The sequence below is a fragment of the Rhinatrema bivittatum genome, chromosome 8, assembly GCF_901001135.1.
Source record: "Rhinatrema bivittatum chromosome 8, aRhiBiv1.1, whole genome shotgun sequence".
Taxonomy (NCBI): domain Eukaryota; kingdom Metazoa; phylum Chordata; class Amphibia; order Gymnophiona; family Rhinatrematidae; genus Rhinatrema; species Rhinatrema bivittatum.
In genome coordinates this window covers 18,465,441-18,492,257 of record NC_042622.1, presented here as the reverse complement: position 1 = coordinate 18,492,257, position 26,817 = coordinate 18,465,441, and the positions used below count along the sequence as shown (strand labels likewise).

Below are 26,817 nucleotides of genomic sequence, written 5' to 3'. Positions count from 1 at the left end.
ATTTTGCATAGCCATGCACAGATTCCCTTCCCTATCACGAGCTGCTTTGCATGTGATTTGCATGCATGAATTTTGCAAATCCATACAAAGCATCTCATTATTAGGGAATTTTATGTTAATAATTTTAAGCGGCTGACTTAACACTGCTGACCGCTTTCTAAGTTAGCAACACCTCGTGAGGAAACGGTATAACCTCACGTGGGAGCCTCGGAAGCCTAACGTGAGTCTCGAGCCTCCTGTGTTAGATTTAAAGGGCTATGCAAAAATAAATAAATAAATAAAAATCCCTTTAAAAATAGAAAAAAGTGTGCGGGGGCCGCCACTTGAGGCTAACTCGACATGCCAAGTGCAAACAAATAGAAACGACTGTTTTGCGCGATGACGACACCCACGACCCTGGTAAAAAAATCAATAGTGTCTCCCCCCCCACTGCCCTTTCAAGACTAATGTGTGCTGGCAGGTTACCCCTTGACCCGCCCCCACTGATAAAACAAATATTTGGGCTACAGGGTGCCCCCAATCCTCCCCCACCGATCCCCCAAGTCTTAAAAAATATTGTTGGTACCTAGAGGGAAGCCTCCTCCCAGCCCCGAACCCCCTCCCGCACTCCTAACCTGCAAATTTCATATTGGATCCAGCGCTGGGGCCCAGTCGGTGCCTTGTGATGGGGGACCCAGGGGTTAGGGAGCACCCGGGGCCCCAGCGCTGGATCCGATATGAAATTTGGAGGTTAGGGGGTATGAGAGGGGGGGTTTGGGGGTAGGAAGGAGGTTTCCCACTATAAGCCAACGATGTTTGTTTCCTAAGTCTTGGGGGATTGGGGAGAGGGAGGACCCTATACCCCAACAATTCTATATCATTGGTTGGGGGGGAGGGGGATTTTGCTGGCACATTTTAGACTTGAAAGGGGGCAGGGGGAGACGCTGTATTCATTTTTGACAGTGGTGGGGGGGGGGGGGGTTGTCATCGCACGAACAAGTCATTTCTATTTTTTACACTTGGCCCCTGGGTGAGCAGGGGCATCAGCTTTACCTTCCCCCTCTGCTCTAATGGGATCCTGCCTGCACCCAGAAATCTTGGCTTAGTGCATCTAGCTCTAAATTTGTAACTGAGGCAGTGGGGGGAAGGTGACTTGCCCCAGGTCACAAGAAGTGGCAGCGGGATTTGAATCCTGACGTCCCTGGTTCTCTGCACAACTGCCCTACAGATATTTATTTAGCGAGGTTGCATCCTCATCAAGGTTGGCACAGACAAGCAGTAAAGCTGCTAAGTCACATTCCAACTCTTTGCCCAGATCTTTTACCATAACACTGGATTATAGGGAAGCCCTTTCCCCACTGCCTGTCACTGTAACACTGGATTGTAGGGAAGCCCTTTCCCCACTGCTTGTCACTGTAACACTGGTTTATGGGGATCCCCCCTCCCCACTGCCTGTCACCATAACACTGGATTATGGGGATCCCCCCTCCCCACTGCCTGTCACTGTAACACTAGATTATGGGGAAGCCCTTTCCCCACTGCCTGTCACTGTAACACTGGATTATAGGGAAGCCCTTTCACCACTGCCTGTCACTGTAACACTGGATTATGGGGATCCCCCCTCCCCACTGCCTGTCACTGTAACACTGGATTATAGGGAAGCCCTTTCCCCACTGCCTGTCACTGTAACACTGGATGATGGGGATCCCCCCTCCCCACTGCCTGTCACTGTAACACTGGATTATGGGGATCCCCCCCTCCCCACTGCCTGTCACTGTAACACTGGATTATGGGGATCCCCCCTCCTCATTGCCTGTCACTGCAACACTGGATTATGGGGATCCCCCCTCCTCATTGCCCGTCACTGTAACACTGGATTATGGGGATCCCCCCTCCTCACTGACTGTCACCGTAACACTGGATTTTGGGGATCCCCCCTCCTCACTGTCTGTCACTATAACACTGGATTATGGGGATCCCCCCCCTCCTCACTGCCTGTCACCATAGCACTGGATTATGGAATCCCCCTTCGCACTGCCATCAAATACAGAATTATGGGGAATCCCCTCCTCACAGCCCATCACTGTAACACTGGATTATGGGGATTCTCCTCCCCAATGCCCGCCATTGAATACTGGATTACGAGGTTCCCTTTCCCCACTGCAGTCACCATTATAATGGATTAAGAGGATCCCCCTTCCCCACTACCTGCCATTTTTTTTTAATGATTTTTTATTAAAATTTCACAATTTATATCAGGGAAGAGACTTTGACAGAAAGATACAAGTGCATATCACATTAAAATAAAAATGAAATATTTATAGGAAAAAAAGGAAGTAACGTTACTGTACAGCACATCAAGTCCACAACAGGAAGTAAGGATCAGAGCAACCAAAATACAAAATAATAGAAAAATATCCAAAACCTGGCATGATGCTCCTTAACCCCAGAACAAAAAGGATGCGTGCTATATCGTCACAGCTAACCCCAAACATGTAAGAGTGGATCCTGCCTGCCGACTGAGCTATATGCTCTTCCAGAAACTTCTCTAACTGAACTGGGTCAAGGACAGCAAGTCACCTCTCCCTGAAACAGTACACTTGACTGGAAATTTAAGAAAGAAAACTGCTCCCAATTGGATAACTATGGAGCTCAATGCCAGGAATTTGCTATACAGGGGTCAGAGAAACCACCGACCTTCTGATTAAGAAATAACACATCTGTAATCAGAAAAAGAAAAAGCTCTGAGAATCCAATTTCTATCCAGCTCTAGAACAAAAGGCACTAAAAGTCATCCTGGCTACCACCTTTTCCTGTGATTGTTCCAACATAGCCGTCAGGTTGAAATCCTCAACCTGGGCAGGACTTTGCTGATATTCTCACGTCATCCAGTGACAATGAGGAAGATGTTGGACCCTTACTGTAGAAGGCAGTATTTCAGAAGGAAATGTTAGTACCTCAGTCAAGTATTTATGAAACATCTCATGGGGTAGCCGTTATAGCTTTAGGAACATTTATAAAGTGAAGATTTCATTTAATTTCATTTCTAACATCTCAACTTTATGCCGAAGCTACGGTTATGTTTAACCAGGGATGCTTGCAATGAGTGCATGGCAGTGATGCTACTGTCACATCCATGAACACAAAAGGAATTTTCACATTTTGATCATAACGTCTTTAAACAATGTTTTGTGAAAAAAAAATCAATAATTGCTTATTGCCCAGTAAGAAAATCTTCAGTCCGGGCCACCACAGCCCAGGTATCTTACAAGGAGACAACAGGGGGAATGGCATCATCTACAGGGCTAGCTGATCTGCAGCCTTCGAGAGTCCACAGAGATGCCAGAGAAGGTCAGCTCCAAGATCTCTACTTCCTTAAACTGCTCTGCACGTCCAGCCTCTTGCACTGCTGCCAGTTGAGTTCCAGCTTGATAGTCATCGGTAGATGTCAAAGCCAGGAATTCCTCAGAAGGCCTTGCTAGCATCTGCAGTGGTGGCAGGGGATTTCCCCTCAGAACCTAAGGAGGCCTCCATAGGCATAAGAACCCAGGACCAGCTTTTACTTCCTCCTTAATCCATCTCCCGCATCCCGACCATCCTGGCCAAATGCTGCTCACTCTATCAAGAAAGAATTGATGGGATCCGTCAACCGAGAGGTAGCTGCCAAAGCAGGTTGTAGCCTTCTCTTGGCCTTCTGCTTTCCCATTGCATGAATGGGCAGATGGTGGGCCGATGAGCTCCCGGTGCATGGATCAAAACATCCCCATCTTGCTCTGTCCCGCACATTCTGTCATTGTAACTCTGTATTATGGGGGATCCCCACAGCCCGTCACTGGAATACTGTGTTATGGGGGATCCCTTTACTCACTGCCTGTCATTGTAACTCTATATTATGGGGTCTCTGTTCTCCATTGCCTATCACTCTATTAGTGCATCACGGTGAATATTTTCTCCTTAGCCAGTTGCCTTAAGACTGCATTATGCTTGTCGAGGAGGACAGAAAACAAACTTATGCAACAGTGAAATAAAAGTCAGCATGATCTGATAAAATATGTTACCATATTGGCCTCATTTTCAAAGAGAGCAAAAACAGATTTGGTGATGCCTTTTCTTTGCCCTACAGATAATTTTGCTCAGAGGTTTTCTGAAAACAAATAGGTACATCGGAAGAAGGGCATTTTGCAGGAAGCCTGAAGTTCAGGTAGCAAATTATAGACCGGGGTAGGCAACCTTTATGAAGTGGTGTGCCAGGATTTGAGTCTCAGGTAGGAAATGCCGCCAGTCGGAAGGAGAAGACTGCCATGTGTGAGAAATCATCCCAGCACACCATGCAGCGAGGAAATGAGTTGTTATATTAAATCTTAGCATTCTGTTTTAACCCCAGAAGAATATTCTTTACTTACCAACAATGGCGCAATCCAGAAATGATTTTTGTTGTTGCTAGAATTAACATCCCCAGCAGTCTCTCTCTCTCTCTCTCTCTCTCTAATCTCAACCCCCCTCCTCTGCCTTCCTCCCAAGCAACAAAAAGTACAGATCAAGGGCCACTCACCATAAAAAAATAATATTCAGATTCGGCTGTCACCTCAGTAACAGCAACAGAAAGTCCCTCTACTACTAGGAGCATTGTGTAATAAATCAAAACCCTGCAAAACACTAACTACCAGACTCAAACAGTAACAACCCCACCTATGAAAAGGTAACACTGGAAATATATTCACCAAGCCCAGAAAACGCCAATACACCTCATATTAGGAAAACAGAAGATGTCAGGCTGCTATAGATCCCTACAAAAAAAACTATGCAGTAGCTGAATAGCTCACCTTGGTCATACATGCAGAACAGAGACAGATCCTCAAGGAATACAGAATAAGGAGACCATAAAGTAGAAATACAAATGTGCAGAGAAAAATTGAACTGGAAACTGCAACAAGCCAAACACTGTATGCAGTGCCACAAGGGAAAACAAACATCACTATTCCTCATAAAACATGAAACAATAAAATCTAGAAATATAAAATAATTATAATAAAACCATACTAATAAGAATCAGAACATAAGAAATTGTCATGCTGGGTCAGACAGAAGGTCCATCAAGCTCAGCATCCTGTTTCCAACACTTCTACTATTATTACTTAACATTTCTATAGAACTACATGACATACATAGCGCTGTACAAAGACAGAACCAGAGCTTACAATCTAATAAGACAAACATTAAGGACCAGAGACTTCGGGTATTTCATAAAGCAAGACAATGATTAAAAGAGAAAAGAAAGTTAGTTAATGAGGCTAAAAGCAGACAATCAGGCCTAGGATGTAAAAGCGGTTTCAAAAAGGTGGCTCTTTAGCTGGGATTTAAACCCGGCGAGAGAGGGAGCTTGGTGCACCAGGTCAGGAAGACTGCTCCAAGCACACGGCGCAGCCAGGTGGAAAGCACAGAGTCGGGAATTGGCGGCAGAGGAGAAGGGCACGGATAGGAGGGACTTATCCGAGGAGTGGAGTGCACGAGGAGGGGTCAGAGAGAGATAAGAGAGGAGAGGCAGTGAGGAGCTGCAGAGTGACGGCATTTATAGATGAGAAAGAGGAGCTTGAACTGTATGCAGGAGCAGATAGGGAGCCAATGCAGTGGCTTCAGAAGAGGGGTTATGGGAGCGTAGTGACTTTGGCAAAAGATAAGTCATGCAGCTGAATTTAGGACAGATTGCAGGGAGAGAGATGGCTCGCCGGGAGACCTGTGAGGAGCAGGATGCAATAGTCTAAGCAGGAGGAGACGAGAGAGTGGATAAGGGATCTGGTATGGATTTAGTGACTTTGGGGAAAGATAAGTCACGCAGCTGAATTTAGGACAGATTGCAGTGGAGAGAGATGGATCACTGGGAGACCTGTGAGGAGCAGGATGCAATAGTCTAAGCAGGAGGAGACGAGAGAGTGGATAAGGGATCTGGTATGGATTTAGTGACTTTGGGGAAAGATAAGTCACGCAGCTGAATTTAGGGCAGATTGCAGGGAGAGAGATGGCTCGCCGGGAGACCTGTGAGGAGCAGGATGTAATAGTCTAAGCGGGAGGAGATGAAAGGGTTCTGGTAGTGTTTAGAAAAGGATTTTGGCAATATTATAGAGAAAGACATGGCAAGTTTTAGCAGAGTTTTGGATCCATGTAGAGGAGTGAGAGGAGTCGAAGATGACTCCTAGGTTAAAGACTGGCCAACAGTGGCTAATCCAGGCTACAAGTACCTTGCAAGTACCCAAACATTCAATAGATCCCATGCTGCTAATGCTAGTAATAAGCAGTGGCTATTCCTTAAGTCAACTTGAGTAACAGCAGTTTATGGACTTCTCCTCCAGGAACTAGTCCAAACCCTTTTTAACCCCAGTTATGCTAATTGCCTTAACCATTAGCCGCATTAGGCAGCCGCCTGGAGCATGACAGGTTTAGGAGCAGCCTCCTAGTACTTCCACCTATCCCGATCGCAGTCGGACCCCACTGCTTCTGCTCCTTCGGCTTGCGCTGGTTGGACCTCCACTGCCCTGCCTCCAAATAAGGCCCAGCCGGTGCGGGCCGAAGGAGCAGAAGCAGCAGCGTCAGGGGCCGGCAGGCGTTGAACATGCATGTCCGGAAGAAAGGAGGCGGAGCAGCAGGACAGCCATGCAGCCCGAAGAAGCAGCTGTTCTTGCACGTCCGGAAGAAGGCAGAGCAGCATTGGTTGGGCCCGCGCAGCCTGAAGAATATAGGATGGCAAAGCAGTGCCAGCTGGGACGCACGACTCGAAAGAGCAGAAGCCCCAATGGTGTTGGCCGGGCGCGTGGCTGAAGGCAGAAACTGCGTCCCCCCTCGCGAGAGAAAGAGGCATCTCCCGGTGGTGGAGGGAGCCCAAGCTGGAGCTGCAGTGTTGCCACCTGTTTGAGAGGGAGAGAAGGGTGAGCTTGCGTGGATGTTTGTATGAATGAGCAGATGCGGGCGCGAGTGTGTGTGTATGTGTGAGCGAGCCATGTTAGAAAATGTGTGTATATGAAAGAGAGAGAGGAAAGTATTCTGCCTTCTCCCCCACGTACTAATGCACAAAATCTCAGGGTGACTGGAAATCCAAGTTCCCAGGTATGGAGAGTGGGGGATTGTTTTATCCTTATTAGTTTTAATTATTGGGTGTTTCGTGTCTGCTTTTTAAAATGCTAATCAGTGTTTGGGAAATTTTACATAAGTTTTGAATTAGTGGATGGTCTGTTCATCAGCTGTTTTGAAATACGTTTTCTTAGTATGGTTTCATATTATGATTGATGTTTTGTATTTCTTTATTTTAATGTTTGATGTTTAACGAGGAATTGTAACAGTTCTGTTTTCCCATTGCTACACAGTATACATAATCTCTCTTCTTGTGGTTTCCAGTTTATTTTCTTTCTGCACATTTCAGTTTACAGTTTCTTTATTCTGTATTTAATGAGGGTCTGTCTGTGTTTGCACGTGTGACCGAAATGAGGTAGTCTGCTGGCGTGTACTTTCTGTGTCTGGATCTATACTAGACTGGTTTGTGCTGTTTTCCTGATAGGAGGTGTATTGGGGTTTTATTTTTTTATTTAGCATTTGTTTATATACCGAGGTATAGCTGACATTGCCTTCACTCCGGTTTACATTATAACAACCAGTTACATTTAAATTCATAACAGTATGACAGAGATTGAATCAAAACAACAATAACTTAATAAAATTCAATAAATACATTGAACATTAGATATGAATGTATGCAAATCTTGAAGTAGACGGTTGATATCGTAGATGAGAAAAAGGTTTCTGCGAGTCGGGGCAGAGTCAGAAGGAGGGGGTTGCTGGCATGAAAAGGAATGAGAGGTGGATATGAAAAAAAAAAAAAAAGGTTTAAGTTCTGCTGTCAATGGGTGAGCAGTCATTGTATGACTGTGAGAGTAGCCAATATTTAAGTTCTTTTTTAAAAGATTTAGAGTTTACTTGTGAATTGAGGTGTTGAGGTAGTGAGTTCCATAATTTTGGGCCGATGATAGAGATGGCTCTATTTCTAGTGGAGGATAGTTTGGCTTGTGGTAGTGAAAGGACATCCAGCTGAATTTATATGTTGATCTTGTTGTACGTGATGATTTATGTAGATGTATAATATTGTCCAGGGCAGTGAAGTCAGCTTTGTGAATTGACTTGTGTAGGATAGTGAGGACTTTGTACTCTATTCTTTTTTTAACTGGCAGCCATTGTAAGTTGTAAAGTACTGGAGATATATGGTCGGATTTTCTTTTACCAGTCAGGACTCTGGCAGCTGCATTTTGGAGTAACTGCAGAGGTCTTAAGGTTGAGTTAGGAAGGCCAATTAGAAGGGAGTTGCAGTAGTCCAAACTGGAGAATATGAGGGTTTGAAGAACGGTTCTGAAATCCTGGGTGTGAAGCAGCGGATTTAGGTGTTTGAGTATTTGAATTTTGTAGAAGCCTTCTCTTGTTTTTGATGTGATGTGTTTTTTAAAATTTAGCTCATTATCTAGCCAAAAACCAAGGTCTTTAACGTTGTCTTTGATTTGAATTTGAGTGTTGTCAAATTGGAAGAGTGGAGTGGATGATATACCAGAGTTTTTTCTTGAAATTAGTATACATTCTGTTTTGTTCATATTTAAGCATAATTTTAGATTGTTTAGCAGCTTTCGTATTGCTTCAAGGTGTGAGGCTGCTTTTGACAGTGTTTCTTCTAAAGACGAAGTAATGGGAAAGAGAAGTTGTATGTCATCTGCATACATGTAGAAAATGATGTTAAGGCTTGTTAGAAGATGGCATAAAGGTAGAAGGTAGATATTAAAGAGAACGGGTGACAAAGCCGACCCTTGAGGAACTCCAGTTTCCAGGGGGATAGCCTCAGATGAAAAGCTGTTGAAGGAGACTTTGAAAAATCTGTTTTTAAGGAAAGAGGAGAACCAGTTAAGGGTTTTTCCAGCTAGCCCGATGGATTCCAGGCTAAAAATAAGCCTTTTGTGGTCCACTGTGTCAAAGGCTGCTGACAGATCGAGGAGGGCCTGATGTAATATTTGCAGTGTTCCTTTCATAGGTAGGGTTGTTTATATTTGAGTGGCAGCTAGTGTTGGGAGATTTATTGTATTCTAATTCAATTTTCTCAAAGCTTTCTGATGGACAAGCCTATATCCAACACAAGGCAGGCGTAACTCGCACGCGCCGGTGGCTGCTGGCGAGTCATCAACCGACCCGGGGGCTGGTCCGGAGGCCTCGGCCATACCCCCGGGCCGGCACCACGCCCCCCCAACACACCCCCGGAATGCCCCTGAACGTCGCGCTGCCCCCAACATGCCCCCCTAGCAAAGCCCCGGGACTTACGCACATCCCGGGGCTTGCGCGCGCCGCCGAGCCTATTCAACATAGGCTTGGTGCATGCAGGGGGAGCTTGGGGCAGGTTTTTGGGGGGGTACACGCGTACCTCTTTGAAAATCTGCCCCACAGTGTTAGTTCTTTTATTGTACAGCTTGAAGTATACCACCAGAGGTGGCAGTAGTGAGGTAGTCTGGATCTAGCAGTCTCAGGACCCTCGGCAGAGGGCAACCTTCTCACCCCATTGGTATAGGGGAATTCCGGTATAGGTTTCCCAACAAGGTAGTACTGTGGATGAGACAGACTGAGAGTTAGATTACTCACTAGATGGCAGCTGTAGGTATGCGATTCCACCAGGTTGAAGAAGTTGGTACTGGCACCGAGGCAGGGAGAGCAGGCCCTCAAGGAGCGAGTACCTGATCCCTGTAAGGCACCTGAAATAAAGCAGAGGGCCCCCGAGAAGCGGGTACCCAGGTTAGCAATACCCCGAAGGGCAGAGAGAGAGCTTCCAGCAACAGCACGGAAGCGGCAGAGTAGCTTAGACCGGCCGAGACCAATCCTTTGCTATCTCAACGAGCTAGCAACAAAGTGCAGGCTATATACCTGGATGGCGTGACATCAGTAGAGGGGAACGCCCCTGAGGTTCGTGCCAATGCTGGAATAAAGACGTGGGTGGCGTGCGAGCGCACCCTAGTAGGCCCTTGGGAGGAGCATGGCGGGAGGCAGCACCATAGCCGTTCCGGGGACGCCCTAGAGGTCGACTTGTAGACGCGGCAGTAGCCATTTTCCCAAAGGAAGCGGGAGGAGCTGTGAACATGGTGAGGCAAACGGGGCGAAGCTGTCAAGCACCGACGGACGCAACAATATTCTCATGGATTAGTTGTGTGTGTGCGTGCAGGGGGTGGGCATACAGCTTTATCCTATCTCCGTCATATACACACACATAGACAATCACTCCCCCTCTCCTCTGGGCCTCTTCAGCTGCCGCGTGATGGATTCCACAGTAGCTCTCTTGGGCCTCTTCTTTGGCCATGGTGTGGTGCCTCCTTCTGCCGTTGGCTGATTCGCATGCGCTACCACAATTTACGTCTGCCTGAGGCTAAGCCTAGGACTGGGAGGCATGCAGAAGGCAGGGTGAAGACTGTGAGACAGCAGTGGACAGCAGCCGCAGTGGCAAGCGTGCCTTGCAGGTTCCCATTCAGCACTGGGCCGCCACTGCTAAGCCTCTAAAAATCATCTTGCTTGCCACTGATGGCGCGTGAGCCCAACGCTGCCAACCCCTGGTGCAGACAATCAAGTAAAACCTATTTTGTTTCAGACAGGCTTCAGAAAATAGAGCTGTAATGACACAGAATTACTGAAACTCTGTAAGGTTCAAGTGCCTTTCATGTACTATCAAGTTTCTCTGGTCAGTCAGGCCATATCAGATTGATAATGTCTTAGATTTCCTCCAGGTTGTCTTGGTCGTGTTAGGAATTTATCTTAACTTTTGACCCCGTAGGTTACTATTTCTCTGTTGGACAGCCTGCATGATAATGAGAACCAGCTCTTTTTCAATATGGGAATAGTTAAGGAGTTCTCACTACGACTTTCTGAAGACGTGCCAAGAATACCTAAATCACACATCGTGACGTAAAAGCTGTGGACAGAAAATCAGACTTTCCCCCCCCTCACTGAGGTTGGAAGGGTTTTCTACCTTCTGCTTCTAGGTATTGCTACAATGCATTATTATTTCTTTCATGCTTATATACTGCTTCCCCCCTACCCCCCAAAAAGGGGGTTCAAAGCCGTTTAGATCCAAAGAGTCAAATACAATAAAGACAATAATAATATAAAAATCCCTAACGCAGACCTGCCGTATCTCTTCTCTCACTGGGGAATGACAGTTCACATTACACAGCTAAAACCACTTTCTCCCAATACAATAGGATTCCGCATGACATGAATAATCTATTCCCTTTTAAATATGCCTAATTGAACATCGGTATATAAAAACAAATAAATAAAATAAATAAATACGCCCACCATATAAGAGTACATTCTCCAACAATCTTTACATAAAGTATTCTCCCCTACCCACATTCAGATATCCCCCCTGCCACAGAAACAATGGCTCACCAGCACTCAGGCTACAGGAAAGGTCATCAACATTCCTCAAACCACAAAACTCCTACTGCACTTTTCTGGAATATCCAGAGCTTCTGGTATTCCTGGTCTACTTCCGTCCCCCTGCTGGAGTAAGAGGGATTTCTCAGGCTGATGCCGTCCCTGATGAATTTATCCTTGATCATGATCTTCAGTTTGGGATAGGTCCCAGATCCCCGTTTGCGAGGCCGCCCTTGGGACAGACCTGGAGGGCATCCTACCAAGCTTTGGCCTGGCACCAGACCACCAAGAGTCTGAGCTAAATCTCCAGGGTGAAATACAGCCCACTGGCTGCCTCTTTCTCATCCTCCGCCTATGCACCGTGGCTTGGATCTTGCACCGCTGCTGAAAATGCTTCCTATTCAATTTAGTGTGGACATCAGCTCATCCATAATGGGTGTGTTCAGGACCTTTCTCCATTACAAACGTAGAAAGAGGGGTATGGCCTGATCCCCCACATCCCTCCCCCTCAAAACAATGTTGAAAGCAAACCAACCAAGTGCTTGGGTAGAGATGATTTCTATACAAGGCTGATGCATGCTTCAAGATGCAAGGTTCTGGGTCTTCAAAGCAGGGTCTAGATAATCCAGAAAGCTGACATTCAAAACATTTCTCCACCTCTGCTCTGGTCAACTACTTTGTTACTTGGTAGCTGTCAACAGATAAGGACCCACTCAGTCTGCCTACTGAAATGCCAGTCTCCCTCTTGCCCTTGCCACCCATCTCTGTACCTGTCCCAAACATGTTTGAATTGTTGATATTTTACAAAGTCTGAGAAAGAAGTGGACAATATGCAAAGACTATAATTTATTGCACGGATGGCGAGATAATGAACATGTTGCACAGGTATTTCAAGCTAGAACAGTTGAATTTTGCAGCTTTGGTGTTGCCTTTATGCCAGTGGGAGAGCAATGATCATTCAGGCCAGGGCAGGCCTCCGCGTCACGGATGAGGGTTGCTGGGAAAAGTGGCCCTTTTCCGATCTCCGAGTAATACTTCTCAATGAGGGCCCAAGAGACTCAGTTAGTTTGAGCCTGCGCTGTTCCATACCGTATGGAAACACACAGGCATGGCCTGGATCCTGGTGGAGCCCGCTTCACTACGTGGACGCTGGTGCTGCCCTGGGGTATCTCCGCCACTGCTTTAAAATATGTGTGTTGAGCTGAGGGAGAGTTAAGATGGCTGCCATAACACAGGTAGCCTCTCCTGACAAACAAGTAACGCATTGGGAGGACTTCGGAGCTTGTGCTCTCAGAGTTGCCTGGGTTTGCTGTCTGGGGTGGGAAGAAAGTCAAAGATGGAAATATAAAAAGCAACACACACAAAAAAATGGTTTGAGAAGATTGAAATATGTAAAACATTGCCATCTTGTTTATTAATGTTGCTATGACCTTCCTGTTAAAGCAATCTATCTTTAAATGCAAGGAAGTTAATTTTCTGCCTGAGTTCTGGACATAGCTGGACAAACCCTTCCCCCTGCTCCGCTGACCAGCTAAGGTTTTCTAGCTGAAACAGCCTGGTAATAAAGAGGTGCTGAGGGCTGTTTCAGCGTGTAGTCAGCTAGTGCCGAATATCAGAACCACCTGGCTACGTTTAGGTTGAGTCTGGTCAAGTTCTAATGTTACCTGGGTTTGTGGACTTCAGTCAGCTATAGTTGGAAGATAGATGATTAAGGGCTGCATACAAACCCCCTTTTGAGCCAGTAGGCTCAATCCCCTTCCCCCAGCCCCAAAATAACTAAAAATTAGGTCAGGCCATAGGGCCCGATTCCCCTCAATACCCCCAAAAGAATGGCAAACAAGTTGTGGGCCCTAGGAGCCTGAGGCCTCCTCTTCCCTCAGGGCCAGCTCCAGGCTCTCTCCTAACACCTTTCCCGCCCCTCCCAGCAGCCTTGCAGGTTCTGCAGTTCCGGATGGAGTGCGATGTTGGGGGTTGTGGGTGGGTGCAGAGAATGTTGGGATGGGGCCTGGGGACAGCCTCAGTTTTTTAAATCAGATGGGGGGTAGCCCTGGGCTGCTATGGCTCGCAACTTGTTGCAGTTGATTGGGATGGGGGTTCGTGAACTATGGCCCAACCTAATTTTTATGGGTTTTTTTTGGGAGGGGGAGAGCTGAGGAGGTGGCATTGGGATGGGGATATGACTTACGTACATACTTTCAAAAGCATGACTATAAGCTACTGTGCAGAGGTTATACCCTGATTGAAATTGGTATAACTTCCGGTGTAGACAATGCCGCACATTTTCCACCAAGTAAGGAAGGATTTTCAAAGCAAGCTTATGTGCAGGGAGCCTAACATTTAAACCCATCTGTGGTACAGCATTTACTCACGATAAGTGGATGTACAGAGATTTATGCTAGTGTTTTATAAACTCTGGGGCGGCAGCTCAGTTTACAAGATACTGCTTCACAAATATGTGTTATGCTTCAGTACGCACACATATTTCCAGTGCAATAAAAGGCCTGCTTTCTCTACCTATTTTACAGAGATACAGGAGTGTATATTTTAGGTGTATAAAAAAATGACATGCATGCGTAATAATTCCAATTCATAAAGTGTGTGTGTGTATGCCGCATGTGAAAATTCTTGCACGTGTACTTAAATCATTAATTTGCCAATACCTCTACCAGTTCACCCAGACCTTCTCCAGTTCATCCAGACCCTCCAGCACTTCACTCTGAACTCCCACCAGTTTGCCCAGACCTCCCACCCAAAAGCTGCAGCCAACAGACAAGTCTGCTTTCAATTGCACAAGTCAATTAGCAGATATAAGTGTACGAATAAGTTCAGTAATGTACATGCATATGTCTTACAAAATAAGTACCCTGCGTCCTTCTTAAGCCCACCCCGGAACGCTCCAGCCCACCCCTTTTCTCTGCCGGTAAAATGTACATGCGAATGGAAAGTACGCACACACTCTTTGGGGTAGATTTTCAAAAAGCGCGATTTGGTGTACTTTTGTTGGCGCATCAGGCGCCAACAAAAGTACGCTGGATTTTAGTAGATATGCGCGTAGCCGCTAAAATCCTGGATCGGCGCGCGCAAGGCTACCGATTCCGTATAGCCGGTGCGCGCCGAGCCGCGCAGCCTACGTCCATTCCCTCCGAGGCCGCTCCGAAATCGGAGCGGCCTCGGAGGGAACTTTCTTTTGCCCTCCCCTCACCTTCCCCTCCCTTCCCCTACCTAACCCACCCGCCCGGCCCTGTCTAAACCCCCCCCCTTACCTTTGTCGGGGGATTTACGCCTCCCGGAGGGAGACGTAAATCCCCGCGCGCCAGCGGGCCGCTAGCGCGCCGGGACGCGACCTGGGGGCGGGTCCGGAGGGCGCGGCCACGCCCCCAGACCGCCCCGGGCCGTAACCATGCCCCTGGACCCGCCCCCGAAACGCTACGTCCCGCCCCGAAAACGCCGCGCGGATCGGGCCCGCCCCCCGACACGCCCCCCTTGGAAAACCCAGGGACTTACGCGAGTCCCGGGGCTCTGCGCGCGCCGCACAGGGCCCTGCTCGCGTAAATCCGGGCGGATTTACGCGAGCAGGGCTCTTAAAATCCGCCCCTTTATGTTTATAAAATAGCACGTGGGCGAGTACCTGCTGCTCCCGTCTGTATCTGCTGTATTTACATGTGAAATCCCTTTGATAATTTATTCCATTTGCTCACTTTCAAAATCCTTGGTGACGTCTCTTTGTACATAGTACATGCAGACTTTACTACTAGGCAGGGAGTTAGCTGAAAATTGCGCTCCTCCTGTGTGGGTGAAAGTGTCTGGGTGGCCGCAGAGGGGGCAGGGCGAGGCAGAGCCAGGCTGGAGCCGAGGCATGGGCAGAGCGGCGGGCAGTGCACGGGGATTTCATTTTTAAAGTATCTGTGGCGCTTCTCCGCCCCCGTATTTTTAAACTCCCTGGGGAGGGCCCCTTTGAAAATCTGCAAGCAGTGCAGCCAGTTTATATTCCCTTTGCAATGCACGTCTCCCTCCTGCACAGAAGGACCTGGGAGAGCTCGCTACATACCAAACGCAGCAAATACAATCGTAGCATGCAAAGCATCTACCTCAAAAACCAATAATTATCCCCTTCTCACAGAAGGGAGCAAGAGAGCTAACAAACCTTCCCACCCAAACCGGTACCCAGAAAACAAACATATCCTAACTTCCCACTCCCCTCCTGGCCATTCCCAACTGGATACCACCTTTTGGGGGATGTCATCCCCTGCAACAGGTCGGCTCATGACATCTGTGGGGGAGGGGGGGGTCCAACTCATAGCTGTGGGGTTATGTGTTTTTGGTTTTTTTTTAGTTAAAAATGAACACCATTGTTCTCATTTAGTATTAAAATGTCTTGTGGGGTTTAAGTGCCCCCCTATTGATCCCAGAGAAATCTGGGTGCTCTGCAGGCTGTGACAGCTTTTCCTTGAAGAATGTAAGAATACAGGAGCTTTCAAGCCCCCCCCCCCCCCATCTTCAAATATTACAACAAAATCCTGTGGAAGAAGGGAAATAGATCAGGAGCAACATCAGAAAATATTCCTTCACAGAAAAGGGGCAGCGAATGCATGGAAGGGCCTCCCACTGGAGGTGGTGACGGCAGCAGAGGCGGAATGGCCCATCGGGTCTTCGGGCACGCCCCGGTGGGCCGGTCCAGCAAATCACGTGGTTAGTGATGGGTCGCGGGGGCCCCATGCCTGCGGGGCCACTGTGACCAACCCCGGGCCTCGGCCGCACTTCTCTCGTGCTGGAAGCCCCCCTCCCCTCTGAGGCTTTCCATCATTGACGTTTCCTGTGGGGGAGGTGATGGTGCCTTCGCGCCCTTTTTCCTGCTGCTGTCTCGGACCCGCCCGCAGAGGCAGGAGACAGTGAAGCCGCCTCCTCTCACGGCTCATGTTCTCTCTCCCCCTTCGGGAGGCGGGCGGTGGGCCTCCCACTGCTGTCTCACCCCCGGGTCCATGCTGCATGCCTTGTGCTCCTCTGCTGCGGGTCCCCTGGTCCTCGGGCAGCGGCAAAAAACCCCCCCAAAACAAAAAAAAACCCCAAAACGGTATCGAGGCTTACAGCCTGCCCCTTCCTAAGGCAAAGGATGCCTCCTCCCGCAGCAACAGGCAGCCAGCTCTCCGGGACCCTGTTAACACGGGGCTTTGCCTGCATCCCCCTAATCACCAATGTGAGCAAAAAACATTAAAAAAAATAATTGGCTGCTGCTACTGCTCCTGCATTTTTTGGGGAGAGTGTGTGTGTGTGTGTGAGTGATCCAGTCAGAGTGTGTGCAACTGTATGTGAGTAAGCATGTGTGACTCTGCAAGTGACAAAATGTGTGTGAGACTGAGTATTTGTGTGTCAGCATATGAGAAAGTGTATGCGAGTCTGAGCATTTGTGTCAGTGAACATCTGAAAAAGTGAGACAGCGTTTGTGTGTGTCAGTAAGCTTGAGTGTCAATCAGTGAGCATGTATGACTGTTTTTGTGTCAGTGAGCATGAGTGTGTAACGGTGTGTGCATGAGTCAGTGACTGCGTGAGACTGTGTGAGAGTGTTCTCTGTGAATGAACATGGAAGTGTGTTTCAGTGAGTATGTGAGAGCGTATATGTGTTGTATGTGTGTATATGAGAGCAAGAGGAGAAAGTCTTCACATCCCTCAGCTCCAATCATCTCAGGGTTTTTGGAATTAAAAGTTCTGACGTATTGTATTTATTTATTTTGATTTAAGAGTAGGTGATTTTTTATCTTTATTAGTTTTATTTTGAAATATTTTATTGATGTTTGGGAAATTTTTAAAACATTTTATATAAAATTGTAATTATTTGATATTTTATTCATTAACTGTTTTGAAATATGTATTCTTTTTATTAGCATGTTTTCTTCTATTATGATTGATGCTTTATGATTTTGTTTGTTTTATAAAACATGATGATATTTCTGTTTTTCCATTGTTGTACTGCATATAGAGTTTAGCTTGTTGTGGTTTCCAGTTCCGTTTTATCTGCGTATTTCTATTTATACTTTATGGTTTCTTTATTCTATATTTGGTGAGGGGCTTTCTGTGTTCTGCATGTATAACTGAGGAGAGGGATTCTGCTAGTGTGGGGATTAGTAGCAATCTAAGTTTCTTTGTTTTCCTAATAGGAGGTATATCGGTGTTTTAGGGCCTGGGGTAATATTCATAATGTTGCCTTTTCATAGGTGGAATTGTTACTCTTCGAGTGCTGGCTGGTAGTTCTATTTTGGATTGGGAGATTTACTATAATGTAATTCAGTTTACGCAAAACTGTCCAAGGGCCAAATCCAAGCCTAACACCATATGGATGCCAAATGTCTTTTGCAGGGTTTTGTGGTTGGCACTACAGCAGTGCATGTAAATATAGTATGCATGTTATAAATAGGGCTGGATTTTAAAAAGGTCCGGCGACGCGCGTAAAGCCCCAGGACACGTGTAAGTGCAAAAGGTAAGACAAAGGACGGGGGGGGGGGGGGGGGGGGGTTAGAGTAGGGTTAGGGGGGAAAGGTTAGGGGAAAGTGGGGAGGGTCAGGTTAGGGGGAAAGGAAGTTCCCTTCCAGGCCGCTATGAATTCGGAGCGGCCTGGGAGGGACCAGAGGAAGGCAGCGAGGCTCGGCGCGCGCAAGGTGCACAACTGTGCACCCCCTTGTGCACGCCGACCCCTGATTTTATAACTTGCGCGCACAAGTTATAAAATCGGGTGTACATGTGCGTGCGCCGGGTAACGCTCGCTCACACCTTTTAAAAATCTACCCCATAATGTTTTAGTGTAGAAGACTGTACTTTGAATGTCCTTTTTCATGCACATTCAGTTCTAAATGCATAATTTTTAATTGTGAGTGGGGAGGGGGTGCAAGACTGTAAGGTTTACCTAGGGTGCCTAATACCCATGCACTGGTCCTGGCTGCACTGGTTCCATGTGGGAAAGCAGGAATCCGTCTCCAGCTTTGGGTCAGTGGCCGTCCCCAGTCTTGGCTGCAGCAGTGATGTGTGCAGTCTTGGCAATGGCTAAATTTTCTTTTCTATAATCCAAGAGAAATCCAGTGACATGAATGACTTCTGGTCCTCCCTACCCTGGGGTAAGTAGGCAGCGCAGAACCTGAAAAACCATAACCGTAAAAGCAGCAGACTGTGCAGCACACACAGTCAATGGGAAGGGGCTGGAGTAGCGGGTGGAGGCAAGCTCCAGTCACAGAAAGGGAGGGGGGTGAGCCAGGAGGAAGGGCCTGTGCATTGTGAGTGAGGCTCCCGTCGGAGGTGGCTGGGCTGAGCTCTGAGAGGGGCAGATAGCTGTGGAGCCAATGAGAGTCTCCTGGAGAGTGGGGCTGCTGAGAAGGGGTGGGAAAGGGAGGGGTGCTGCAGGCTGGGAAAGGGCTGGCAGCAAGAACTTTACATAATGAGGCAGGGGGCACTCACTGGGGGGGGGGGGGGGCCCTAATCTTCAAAAGGATTTACACGCTTAAAACTGGGTTTTACACATGTAAATGCACTTTACACATGTAAGTGGGCTTTTGAAAATTGCTAAAATACATGCCATGGAATTGCCGATAGGTCTGAGACGCATAAGTGTACTGTAAGTGTGTAAATGGGCTTTGAAAATTGATGACAGTATGTTATGTTTACATGTTAAGTCCTTTGAAAATGACCTCCTGAATGTGCACATGAGCAGCAGCACAACAGCATCCTAAAGTTCTCCAACTAAGTTACTCTTTTTCCCTACTATAATGCTGTAATGATATAGGGGTAGATTTTCAGACGAGCGTGAACAGCCTACTTTTGTTTGCGCTCCAGGCGCAAACAAAAGTATGCTGGATTTTAGTAGATACGCGCGTAGTCGCGCGTATCGGCTAAAATCCTGGATCGGCGCGCGCAAGGCTATCGATTTCGTATAGCCTGCGCGCGCCGAGCCGCGCAGCCTACCCCCGTTCCCTCCTAGGCCGCTCCGAAATCGGAGCAGCCTAGAAGGGAACTTTCCTTTGCCCTCCCCTCACCTTCCCCTCCCTTCCCCTACCTAACCCACCCGCCCGGCCCTGTCTAAACCCCCATCCTACCTTTGTCGGGGGATTTACGCCTCCCTCTGGGAGGCGTAAATCCCCGCGCACCAGCGGGCCTCCTGCGCGCCGGGCTGCGACCTGGGGGCGGGTACGGAGGGCGTGGCCACGCCCCCGGGCCGTAGCCACGCCCCCGTACCCGCCCCCAAAACGCTGCCGACACGCCCCGCAACGCCGCGCGCTCCGGCCCCGCCCCCCGACACGCCCACTTCGAAAACCCCGGGACTTACGCGAGTCCCGGGGTTCTGCGCGCGCCGGTGAGCCTATGTAAAATAGGCTCACCGGCGCGCAGGGCCCTGCTCGCGTAAATCCGCCCGGTTTTGGGCGGATTTACGCGAGCAGGGCTCTGAAAATCCGCCCCATAATGTTTTAATGTAACAATAATAAGACCTCTTAGTCATATGTAAACCAATGTGATATACCCCATTGAATGTTGGTATATAAAAACAAACAAACAAATAAATAAAAGGGCATAGGATAAACACAGAAAATCCATAGCAGCTAAAGGATGGAAATGAAGAAAAGCGGAGCAGCACTTATTACCCTAAACAAAATTAAAAACTTGATGGGCAGACCGGATGGTCTACTTGGGTCTTTTTCTGAGGTCACTTAATGTGTTAATCAGACTTGTGGTGGGCACAGGGCCAGCCAGTTGACTGAATGGGAAGGGGGACTGCAGTTCAGTCTAGGGCTCTTCTTAGTTATTTAGGAAAATGTGGAATTTGGGTTTTTTGATATTTTGGCTGCAGGTCACATGGTCCTCTCTAGGGTCGGCTTCCTACGCTTTTAGGAGCTGTTGAAACATGTGCTGCTCAGACAGCGCACAAGGGTGTTGGGCATATAATCCTTGGGCCTATTTTGAAAAAATCCCCCGTGCTGATATTTTCTTACAATCCGCCCCTGGGTGCTGGAGACAAAAGAGAATGAGGTAAAAATTCAAAATAACACTTTTATAAGTAAGTTAGCTGGATAAAACTTCATGGCTATGCTGCTGAATAACCCCAGGAAAATTGCTATTTAGCAAATAAGTTATATCAAACTAAGTCAGACATACTCTATGGTTAATTTAACCAGAGAAGTATGAATATTGCCACTTATTCAGCTAAGTTAGCTGGATAAGTAATACCACCCTGATTTGCCCAGAAGATACCCAGCTGTCTACTTATCTGACTAAGTGGCAGCCATTGAACATAGTCAGATATTCAGGGCAGGGTACCAGAAACACACAGAATAGAAACAAAATATTCAGCGGCCGCTACTTATCCAGCTAAGTAGTTCTGAATATCGGGCGCTGTGAGAATCTAAGAAAACAGGGGATAAGTAAAAGGGTCCCTAGGTTGTGAAGAAGATGGAAAGCAGAGATCAACTGGGAGTCTATTGGGTGATCCGGGTAACTATAAACCAATGAGCCTGACTTCAGTGCCGGGAAAAATAGTGGAAACTATTCTCAAGATCAAAATCGTAGAGCATATAGAAAGATATGATTTAATGGAACACAGTCAAAATGGAACACAGATTTATGAGGCAAGATTTCCCAAGGGAAATCTTGCCTCATAAATCTGCTTCATTTTTTTGAAGGAGTTAATAAACATGGATTAAGGTGAACCGGTAGATGTAGTGTATTTGGATTTTCAGAAGGTGTTTGACAAAGTCCCTCATGAGAGGCTTCTAAGAAAACTAAAAAGTCATGGGATAGGAGGCGATGTCCTTTCGTGGATTACAAACTGGTTAAAAGACAAGAAAGAGAGTAGGATTAAATGGTCAATTTTCTCAGTGGAAAAGGGTAAACAGTGGAGTGCCTAAGGGATCTGTACTTGGACCAGTGCTTTTCAAGGTATATATAAATGATCTGGAAAGGAATACGACAAGCGAGGTTATATGTGCAGATGATACAAAATTTTTCAGAGTGGTTAAATCACAAGAGGCTTGTGATACATTACAGGAGGTAATGTATCACAGATGGCAGATGAAATTTAATGTGGATAAGTGCAAGGTGATGCATATAGGGAAAAATAACCCTTGCTGTAGTTACATGATGTTAGGTTCCATATTAAGAACTACCACCCTGGAAAAAGATCTAGGCATCATAGTGGATAACACATTGAAATCGTCGGCTCAGTGAGCTGCGGCGATCAAAAAAGCAAACATAATGTTAGGAATTATTAGGAACGGAATAGTTAATAAAATGGGAAATGTCATAATGCCTCTGTATCGCTCCATGGTGAGACTGCACCTTGAATACTGTGTACAATTCTGGTCGCCGCATCTCAAAAAAGATATAGTTGCGATGGAGAAGGTACAGAGAAGGGCAACCAAAATGATAAAGGGGATGGAACAGCTCCCCTATGAGGAAAGGCTGAAGAGGTTAGGGCTGTTCAGCTTGGAGAAGAGACGGCTGAGGGAGATATGATAGAGGTCTTTAAGATCATGAGAGGTCTTGAATGAGTAGATGTGAATCGGTTATTTACACTTTCAGATAATAGAAGGACTAGGGGGCATTCCCTGAAGTTAGCAAGTAGCTCATTTAAGACTAATCGTAGAAAATTCTTTTTCATTCAATGCACAATTAAGCTCTGGAATTTGTCGCCAGAGGATGTGGTTAGTGCAGTTAGTGTAGCTGGGTTCAAAAAAGGTTTGGATAAGTTCTTGGAGGAGAAGTCCATTAACGGCTATTAATCAAGTTTACTTAGGGAATAGCCACTGCTATTAACTGCATCAGTAGCATGGGATCTTCTTAGTGTTCGGGTACTTGCCAGGTTCTTGTGGCCTCGTTTTGGCCACTGTTGGAAACAGGGTGCTGGGCTTGATGGACCCTTGGTCTGACCCAGCATGGCAATTTCTTATGTTCTTATGACTAGATAGACCTAATGGTCCTCTGCCATCATATTCTGTGTTTTTATTTTTCTATGAATTATCAACTAAGTCTTATCCTGATTTCTAAGGGTACATGTTTAACCAAACAATGATTTGGATATGATTTGCATATACTTTTTGCTTCTTTATTTCTCTGAGCAAGGCTTGCTTACTTTTGTAGGCGAACTGTGCCCTATGGGCTATCCAACCACAGAGGCAACAGAGGCAAACGAGCTGTAGCTGATCTTTCAAGGAGCCCCCAGACGGGGCGCTTGTTACGCTGCTTTTGCGTAGACAGAAATGACAAACAGTGCTCAAGTTTCTGCAGGAGGAACCAAGACAGCAGAAGGTAAGGGAGTATTATCCAGAAACTGCATTACTGACGTCTGGGTTGGGTTTGTAGCGTTACCTAGAACATTACCTAGAACATTTCACACACAGTTCAGCAAGTCAAGTCGAGCTGCAGGTTACATCTAGGGTTGCTGCTTGCTTATAGAATTATATAAAGAATTTTATGCATGAACGAAGGCCGCAAAATATAAAGCTCACAGCAAGGTGACTGTCTTTTTTTTAAGGTCCAGCACACATTTGGTTGTGAATGAGAGTTGTGAATTGCTATTTGCAAATAGTGTGAACTATTCCTGAAAATGAAAAATGTCAATTTTTCAATTTTTTGTTTGACTTTCAGCATAAATGGGCTCATTCATCCTGTTTTACATTTTCGATTCAAAACAAATGCACATGCTGTCTCTATGGTAGGAGTAGGCAGCCCTGGTGCTGGAGTGCCACAAATAGATCTGCTTTTCAGGACATCCCCAGTGAATATGCATGAGACAGGTTTGCATACAATGGAGGCAGTGCATGCAGATCTACCTCCTGCTTGTTCATTGTGGAGATCCTGAAAAACCAGACTTAGTTGTGGCACTCAAGGACCAACTTTGCTTACCCCTGCTCCATGGATGTTTTTCAGTAGAGTTCTTACAAAAGCACATAATCTGTTAATAATCAATCCTATTCCCTCTACACTGTGTTAGATGGAAAGATTTAGAATATCATGATGAAGTGAAACCATTCTTTGCTAAACTCAATTCTTTCCTGCAGTAAAAAAGACTCACAAGAAGGAAGACAGAAAAACAGCAAGACAGAGCAAATTAACACAGTGCCAAGCAAAAGCATCAGAATCACTGGGCTTCTCTAAACTCTGCCGAGAGAGGTATGAGAATGCTAAAGCTGGTGATGGGGCTTTGACAGGAGTATTAGGCTCTCTTATGAATGGATGTGAAAGAGTATACGAAAATGTAAAATGACCACATGAACTCATAAAAGCTATGCCTCTCACTAAAAACAGAGATGAGATGTGCACTGCAAATGTGAAAAAATGGCAGAGTGCGTCATTGTTTTATTATATATTTAAAAGCCATGCAAGTGACTGCATTGGGCCATGTGCCAGGAAAGAGCAGGGGGGGGGGATTAGATCTACCTTTTGGTGTCTGCCGGGTACTTGTGACCCAGACTGGTCATTGTCGGGACACGATGCTGGGCTCGCTGGAGCTTGGTCGGTCCAAGGTTGGCACCCCTTATGTTATAACTTTCATCTGATAATGCTGTATGGCCAACCAACTGCAGGATGGCACATACAGAGTGGGCCATTTAACCACGGTATAGCACTAAAGCATGTGGGATCCTTGAAAATTCAATCAAAACCAAAATTCAGTCGGTGAGGACGTTGCCAAGCAATTCCATCTTTTAATCGAAAGTGCAGCAGATTTCAGTCCCCTGACACGGACCGTGTTTCCGTTTTGGCTGCGTCGGGAGGGACAGAAGCAATTTAGAGCAACCCTCTGTTCACACGGTTTGGAATCCTTCCGGCAGGTTGCTCTAAATTGAGAGTTTTTGATGCTGCGGGTTGCTCTTTACAAACGATTCTTAAATATTTCCCCGACACCATCGTCTGCCTCAATATTATCTATTTTGTCTTCGGAGACTCCGCTTATTGCACGTGCCATTTTGGGCACTCTTGGTGGGTTCTGCCTGCTTCCCTTCTTGCTCGTGTTTGGAGACGCTGTGATTGAATAGCGCTGTACTGGCACTGTTGAGCTGGTTTTTGGCTTCTGTCCCTCCCGACGCAGCCAAAGCGGCAAAAACACGGTCCGTGTCGGGGGACCGAAATCCGCTGCACTTTCGAATAAAAGATGGAATTGCTTGGCAACATCCTCACCGACTGAATTTTGGCTTTGATTTTTCAAGGATCCCACATGCTTTCGCGCTAGCCTGTGGTTATATGGTCTGTTAGCAGTGTGAATATCGCTCATCTTTTCCATTTCATTATAGACAGAGTGGGAACATAGAGTAATTAATACCTTGCTGCACATATGTTTTACAAGCTATATTACAGTAAACAACACGCTATCATAGTGGCTTCTTCAAGTAACATTGTGTTCTTTATCATGCGTTATGGTAAAAAGCAAGATCTCATTGAAGGGTCTGTTATGTCAACTCATATTGCAATTGTGTGTCTACCAGTTGGTTAAAAATATGCAGTACAGCTGGCAGAGAAGACTAAATTCTCTCTTTTCTTTTGGATTGAAGTTCTTTAGTTGCTGTGATTGAGATGCAAGAACCTGAGGAAGTGGAGATGATGATGGCTTCCAGCCGGTAGACCAGCCATGGCTGCACCTTGCTTTGCATTAACACCAATGTGAGAAGCTGTAGGAAGAACTTTGCATCCAGACACGATGCCCTTACCTTGTGCCGTCCAACAGCACCTGCGCATACCGGACCGATGCTATTTTCCGTGGTTTGCTGGGGAGAAGAAGATCATCATGGCAGCAAAGACACAAGTGAGAGCCCAGGCTCTGAGGAAAGAGAAACCCTACTATTGATGGACCCCCCCATCATATTCACTTTAAATAAAAGTGAACAATGAGATTTTGCTAACTAGCAAGAATGTTTCTGATACCAGCTAATGCCTCCTGACCCACTTAATGCACCCCTGTGTGACATTTTCTCGGCTCCTTCTAAGCAGGCCGTTGTGTTCAAAGAATGAATGCCAGAAGACTGCATTACTGGACAATGATGGAGAAATGGCAACATTGCTTACCAAGAGCCTGCATGCTACAGTCCTAGACCCTTTCTGTGAGGCCATCAGAGCTTCTCTACATATAATCCACTGAACCATACTATGAATCCCTCTTACTATAACCGTCAACTCTGCTCAACAGAACAGCTGTATGGGAAGGCTCCAGCACAATTATGCAAAATAAAAAAAAAATCAGTAACTAATACTGATGCAATAAGGGATCCGATGTACTACTAGGGTTAATTTTCAAAAGAAAATGCAAGTGTAACATACTATTGTAGAAATTTTCAAAAGTCCATTTACCCCCAATTCAGTACACTTAATATGGTTAAAATCTATTGGCAATTCAATGGCATATATTGTAGCAATTTTCAAAAGCCTTTTGAAAATTGCTACAATAGTATGATACTTTTGTATTTTCCTTTGAAAATTATCCTGTGTTTATCCCCTTAGACACAAAATGGGAAAAACCCTTTAGTATCTCTGGCCCAAAATGGATCCAACATACAAGAGAAAGAACTGAAGCAAATATAATAGTACCATAGCACCACTTTTAAATCAAGTCACTGCAATATCAAGATTAAGGTATAAGTAGAGTGTCAGCAGTCTGGAAGATGAATATTCTTCAGAATAATCCGGTCTTCTCATTCACCCAAATGTTACCAACTTTTTTGTTTTATCAATGTACTTTAAAAATGCCGACGTTAGCCATCGTTTCATAGGCAAACCGCATCGGGGGAACATTTGAAAAAGCTGTAAACCTATCTGAACCAAACAGGGTCTCATAGCTTTTCCAGTGGGGTCCACTGCCAAGTTGAACATGCTGAGACTGGGTTTGGTACAGGAGTGAACACATTATTCAGAAAAATGTAAAGCTTTTTCCAAATGGTCCCCCGGGTGCAGTTTGCCTATGAAACATTAGCTAATATCGGGGGTTTTAACGCGCATTTATAAAACAAAAAAGTATTACATTTAGGTGAATGATTTGAGAAGACCATATTATTTTTAAGGGTGTTCATCTTCTGTCTTGCTGATACCCTACTTATATCTTAAACTTGATATTTCAGTGACTTCATTTAAAAATGCTTTGGGGTAGATTTTCAAAGGGGTACGCGCGTACCCCCCGAAAACCTACCCCAAACCCCCCCTGCGCGCGCCGAGCCTATTTTGCATAGGCTCGGCGGCGCGCGCAAGCCCCAGGACGCGCGTAAGTCCCGGGGCTTGCAAAAAGGGGCGGTCGGGGGCGTGGCCAGGGGGCGCGGTTAGGGATCGGGGGCATGTGGGCGGTCCGGGGGCAAGGCTGAGTGCCCAGACACAGCGGCCTGTATCGGGGCCTGCCGCGCCAGCGCGCGTAAGTTACTACTGCCCGGAGGCAGTAGTAACTTCTCCGATAAA

General features: G+C 46.4%; 1 protein-coding gene across 1 annotated transcript in view; it reads left to right on the top strand.

The window, feature by feature from the left end:
* Positions 1–26,564, top strand: part of EDN3 (endothelin 3) — a 53,038-nt gene extending 26,474 nt beyond the window's left edge. The window contains exons 3-5 of the mRNA XM_029614430.1: positions 22,525–22,692; positions 23,445–23,556; positions 24,933–26,564. Of these exons, the coding sequence (XP_029470290.1) occupies positions 22,525–22,692; positions 23,445–23,541 (265 nt within the window). The 3' untranslated portion in view covers positions 23,542–23,556; positions 24,933–26,564. The remainder of the gene's footprint in view (positions 1–22,524; positions 22,693–23,444; positions 23,557–24,932) is intronic.
* Positions 26,565–26,817: the final 253 nt, after the last annotated feature.